Source organism: Bos taurus, chromosome 3, assembly GCF_002263795.3.
Source record: "Bos taurus isolate L1 Dominette 01449 registration number 42190680 breed Hereford chromosome 3, ARS-UCD2.0, whole genome shotgun sequence".
Taxonomy (NCBI): Eukaryota; Metazoa; Chordata; class Mammalia; order Artiodactyla; family Bovidae; genus Bos; species Bos taurus.
This window is the reverse complement of record NC_037330.1, coordinates 92,302,341-92,308,364: the sequence shown is the minus strand read 5'-3', so window position 1 is coordinate 92,308,364 and position 6,024 is coordinate 92,302,341. Positions and strand designations below refer to the sequence as shown.

The following is a 6,024-nucleotide window of genomic DNA, read 5'->3' as shown; positions in this document are numbered from 1 at the left end:
TTTGAGCTCAGTTTTAATTTATGATGAAGAAAGGTCTTTTCTCTTAGAAGGTGACCTCTCTGGGTCTGGATACCAAGAATGAACTGTCTCTGCTTGACTAGCGTTGGAAAGTACGAGTAAAGTAAAAGAAGCTTGTTAGTATATCCTGTTTCACTCCAAGTACAGGTTGCATTCAGAATATCAACAGATTTGAAGAAGATTTTTCAAAACCACCTATTTGTCTGCTTTCAAGGGGAAGATTTACCTTTAGTCCACTGTTCTCTAAGCCCCCTAGCGGTCCCCAGCCTTTTTGGCACTAGAGACCAGTTTCATGGAAGACAATTTTTCCACGGACTGGGAGTTGGGGGGATGGTTTCAGGATGATTCAAGAACATTACATTTATTGTGGACTTTGTTTCTATTATTATTACATCAGCTTCACCTCAGATCATCAGACATTAGATCCCAGAGGCTGGGGACCCCTGCTCTAAGGGTGATGCCCTCTGTGGTACCTGGCTTTATGTATGACTCTGCGCCTACTGCCCATTCTAGCTTGTGTTCTAGCTGCTGCAAGACTGGCCTTATGGGCCTGGCAGGAGGCCCAGGAAACCCAGGCTCCGACTCAGAAATTGGCAGATGCCCTTGGAGAGGCCCAGTGACTTTAATGTTTATTCACCTGCCCAGAGTCAGACTCTCAATTGCTCCTGGCCACAGACAACTTTATTTCTGGTAAACTCAGCCATTAGTTTCCAATGGTGTATTGAAATATTTTATCCAGCATGTTTGATTGAGGAAGGAGTCCAGGATACCCAATCGGCCATATAGGTTGCATCATTCAAAGTCTCAAGTATGCAGTTTTCTGAAGAAGGGCATGTGGATCCTGTATTCCCTGAAGTCCTACATGCCTCTAATGACCCTCTGCTGCTGCTGCTGCTAAGTCGTTTCAGTTGTGTCCAACTCTGTGCGACCCCAAAGACGGCAGCCCACCAGGCTCCCCGGACCTGGGATTCTCCAGGCAAGAACACTGGAGTGAGTGGCCATTTCCTTCTCCAATGCATGAAAGTGAAAAGTGAAAGTGAAGTCGCTCAGTCGTGTCTGACTCTTAGCAACCCCATGGACTGCAGCCTACCAGGCTCCTCCATCCATGGGATTTTCCAGACGAGAGTACTGGAGTGGGGTGCCATTGCCTTCTCTGCTAATGACCCACTGCTGTCCTTTAAACCTGGAGGATACCGGCTGGGCTTCAGAATCTTAGGTTTTAGTTCTTTTTCCTCAGAGATTTGTGGACATTGTTTTACAGTTGTCTAGCAGGCATGAGAGGAAAAGTCTGAGATCAGCCTAATTTATTTCCCTTGGCACTTAATTGTCTTCATTCTACCTGGAAACTTGTCAGATTCTTTCTTCCTGTTTGAAGTTCAGTAACTTCACCAAGACCTAGTCCAGTGTTGATTGTTCTATGTCAAACTTTCCTTGGAATACTGCTTCGGTCTGAATGTTTGTGTCCCCTCAGAATCTATATCCGAACCTTACGGCCCAGTGTGATAGTGGCAGGAGGTGGGGCCTTTGGGAGGTGATTAGGTCGTGAGAGGGGAGTCTTCATGAATGGGATTAGTGCCCTTATAAAAGAGGCTCCTGTGAGCTGGTTTGCCCTCTTCCACCATCTGAGGATATAAGAAAAGGGCCCTTATGCAACCTTGCTGATATCCTAATTTCAGACTTTCAGCCTCCAGAACTGTAGGAAATAACTTTCTGTCAACTATGTGTGTGCTCAGTTGCTCAGTTGTGTCGGACTCTTTGCAACACCATGAACTGCAGCCCGCCAGGCTGCTCTCTCCATGCAATTCTCCAGGCAAGAATACTGGAGTGGGTTGCCATTTCCTCCTCCAGGGGATCTTCCCGACCCAGGGATAGAATCCACATCTCCTGCACCGGCAGGCGGATTCTTTACCACCAAGCCAGCAGGCAAGCCTGTCTCTGTTGTCTCTAGGCCACCCCAGTCTATGGTATTTTTGTTACAGTAGCTTGAACAGACTAAGGTAAATACAAAAACTTCTTTTGATCTTAAATTTCTTATTTTTTAAATTTCAGGGACATCTTTTATTGCTTTGAACATCTTTCCTGTTACATTTTGTCCATTATCTTAGGGACTACAATGATGGGTATGTTGGGTCCTTTGTTTCTTCCATAACTATTATCTTTTCCATAACTTTCAAAATCTTTGTTCTTTCCAATTCCATGCTGTGATTTTTCTCAAGCTCTTTCCTCTGATCCCAATTCTCCTTAAGTTGGGTTTATTATTGTTCCAGATATGGCTTGGCTCTGACTCTCTCCACTGTCCTCTGGATTTCAGGAGCTGGAGGCCTGAACATTGCATTCCAGTCAGGTTCTGCAGATGGGAAGCCCTGATGGAGATTAACGGTGAACAGAAGGGAGAAGTCATTTTCTCCACTTCTTGCTGTAGGAATTGCAGGACGCTGTGCACAGCAGTTGCTTTGGGATCCCCAGCCATGGCAGAGTGGCTTCTACTTAGATGCAGTGATGCTGCTCCCACTGGTCAACAGTGAGTGTGGCCCACGGGCTCCCACTCTGGGTGACACTTTTATCTTCTCTTTGTTTTCCCAGCCATTTCAATACCTTTGTAACAGATTCCATGCATTATTTCCCTCCCTGCTTTCACTCTGTATCTAGACTGATTTCAGTTTTCCTAATTGAACACTGACGGCTACAATTACCATCATCATCTCTTTGCTTCTTACAGGGCTTTCACTTCTGAATCAATTTTCTTGTTCTCTTCCATGTCTTTTCTTAGCTCTGCCAGATCACTTTCCATCTTCTGTGACTTCTTTTTTTCTTGAAATCTTTGTATCTCTTTTTTGAGTTCTTTTTTTCTTATTTGAGAGGTAACTATGGGTCTCCATCCTTGATGTATTCTTTGTGTAAGTTCTCTTGCAACGAATGCTCTGTAACTGCCTTATTTTTCTGGCCCCCTCCCCTCTTTTTGTTTCACAGTTTCTAGTCATAGGTCCCTAGAGCACTGCTGCTGCTGCTACTGCTAAGTCGCTTCAGTCATGTCCGACTCTGTGCGACCCCATAGACAGCAGCCCACCAGGCTTCTCCATCCCTGGGATCCTCCAGGCAAGAACACTGGAGTGGATCGCCATTTCCTTCTCCCATGCATGAAAGTGAAAAGTGAAAGTGAAGTCGCTCAGTCGTGTCTGACTCTTAGCGACCCCAAACTTAGATATGCATCAAAAACACCTGGAAGGCTTGTCAAAATACGGATTCAAGGGTCACACCATCAGAGTTTCTGATTCCATAGATCTGGAGTTGGGCTAGGGAATTTGCATTTCTAACAAGTTTCAGAAAAGGCGGAGGTTGCTGTTCCAGGGACCACACTTTGAGAAGTCCTGCTGTAATAAATGTTATTGGTGTTCTGCCGAGATTTCTTTTCCAAATATATATATCTATATGCCAGCTACTGTGATATTGGCAGCTAATGGCTCAGGTGTTGCTTCTCCTGAGAACTGCCCTAAGTGACAGAAGCTTCTTTACTCAACAATGCCTGAGAGGTTATGTTCCCCTGCGGGTGGCCCATGGCCATTGACTGAAGGATTTGAGAGCACAAAGGCCTGGTCCCTTGCCTCAAGGGTGGGAAGCATACCTCTCTGGTGTCATTCACGCTCTAGAGCTCCTTGTGGGCTCAGGCTGAGGCCAGACTTCAACCAAAACCGTCTTTGGTTAACTTTCTCCCATGATCTATCCCACTTCCTGAGAGTGCTCTCTCAGGAAATCGAATTCCTCTCTAAAGCTCTATTTCTAGAGACCCAGACCTAAAGCAATCCGCTTCTGGGACTTTTCAGATTACTCTTCTTTAATAGGGCTAGTTGTTGGTTGAAACATAAATACAGAAGGAGGAGTAGTAGGCTAGGGCAGCCTGAAACTTTGATTTACATTAGTTGTCTTGAATGCTCTCATTAAGTTTGTTGTTTCCTTTGCAACGGGACTCCTAGAAATCCCCTTCAGTCACACTGCTTTGGCTGCCTTCTCACCACCTGAACTTAATTGTGCAACCCCCTTCAGATGTTGAAGCCATAAGTCCCAATGTGACTGTATTTGGAGATAGAACCTATAAGGAACTTCTTGTTCGATCACCAAGTCTTGTCAGACTCTTTGTGACCCCATGGACTGCAGTACGCCAGGCTTCCTTGTCCTTCACTATCTCCCTGAGTTTGCTCAAACTCATGTCATATATAGGCAGTCTGTGATCTTACCCTTTATCGCCCCCTTCTCCTCCTGCCCTCAATCTTCCTAGCATGAGGGTCTTCACGTCAGGTGGCCAAAGTTTGGGGCTTCAGCATCAGTCCTTCATGAATGTTCAGGATTGATTTCCTTTAGGATTGACTAGTTTGATCTCCTTGCTATCCAATGGACTCTCAAGTCTTCTCCAGCACCACGATTCCAAAGCATCAGTTCTTTGGTGCTCAGCCTTCTTTATGGTCCAGCTCTCACATCCATTTTTGACTACCTGAAAAATCACAGCTTTGACTATTTGGACCTTTGTGAGCAAAGTGATGTCTCTGCTCTTTAGTATGCTGTCTAGCTTCGTCATAGCTTTCCTTCCAAGGAGCAAGCCTCTTTTAATTTCACGGCTGCAGTCACTGTCTGCAGTGACTTTGGAGCCCAAGAAAGTAAAATCTGCCACTTTCCCCACTTTTTCACCATCTATTGACCATGAAGTGATGGGACCTGATGCCATGATCTTAGTTTTTTGAAAGTTGAGTTTTAAGCCAGCTTTTTCACTCTCCTCTTTCACCTTCATCAAGAGGCTCTTTAGTTCCTCTTTGCTTCCTGCCATTACAGTGGCTGTTGCTGCTGTTCAGTTGTTCAGTCGTGTCCAGCTCTTTGCAACCCCATGGACTGCAGTCAGGCCTCCGTGTCCTTCACCATCTCCCAGAGATTGCTCAAATTCATGTCCATTGAGTCGGTGATTCCATCCAACCATCTTGTCCTCTGTCATCCCCTTCTCCTCCTGCCTTCTAACTTTCCCAGCCTCAGAGTCTTTTCCAATGAGTTGGCTGGTATCATCTGCATACAGGAGGTTGTTGATATTCCTTCCTTACTACCATTAAGACACTTTCTTAAACTGCAAACATTCTTTATTCACAGCAGCAAAGCAGACATGCTTTATCCCCTTGTGCTAACACACCACAACGCAACTCAACAGCTTTTCAGGTGGTGCTTATATAGGTCATGATGCACATGCACAGTGTTATAAATGGCCTCAGCCGTTACATAACTATGTAAAGTCATTATTTCCAAAACGTGGGGCGAGAGGACATGGGCTGAGACAGCCTGACCAGCACCATCTTGGCCAATTGCCCCTTCCCTACATTCCACTCCTTCAGGGCCTCTCGCCTTACAACCTAAACGCAGATCACCTTTGGAGATATTCCCATGGTGACTAACACTGTCCGGTGGAACTACATCCTGTAACAGCAGTAAAGGCTACAACAAACAGTTACATACCCCCATTCTGCAACAGCAGTAGATGCTACAACAACAGTTACATTCCCCAGTACATAGAAAAAACCAACGCCAGGTACTGGACAGGTGACTTGAACACAAAGGGGCCAGGCACTCGTCACCCAGGGTACAACCTGGAACTCATGTTGCAATCCTTGCCCCCATGGGGCTAGAAAAGCCATCCAATGCATGTGAAGTGCCTTTATCTTCCATGGCCGAGTCAAGTCCACCATCCGTCCTTGTGAAATCCCAATTGGAGCTGGCAGCAGGATATTACCTTTGGTTCTGTATCCAGGCTTTATCAAAATGTCTGTTGTTACTTGCAGCTGTTTAGGTGCAGTGACGAGAAGCAGGACAGCCTCCACAGGGGCAACTCCATCCCTGAGGGGTTTCTTATTAAAGACCCGCAAAACCTCCCACAGGCGTTGGGCCTACCCCTTCAAAGAGATTTTTGCAGCGTTCACAGCCTGCCCACATGATTCCAAATGCTTTATAAGCTCTGCTGCATACTGTTCTAAATCT

At 45.8% G+C, this 6,024-nt stretch overlaps 1 protein-coding gene across 2 annotated transcripts in view; it reads right to left on the bottom strand.

Moving 5' to 3' along the window:
* IFT25 (intraflagellar transport 25) overlaps positions 1-6,024 on the bottom strand; it is a 75,201-nt gene that overhangs the window by 29,252 nt on the left and 39,925 nt on the right. The window contains exon 7 of one of the 2 annotated variants that reach the window (XM_024989714.2): positions 2,046-6,022. The exons of the other annotated variant lie outside the window; for it this stretch is intronic. Coding sequence (XP_024845482.1) covers positions 6,017-6,022 — 6 coding nt within the window. The 3' untranslated portion in view covers positions 2,046-6,016. Of the gene's footprint in view, positions 1-2,045; positions 6,023-6,024 lie in introns of those variants that run through there. 2 annotated transcript variants of the gene reach the window in all.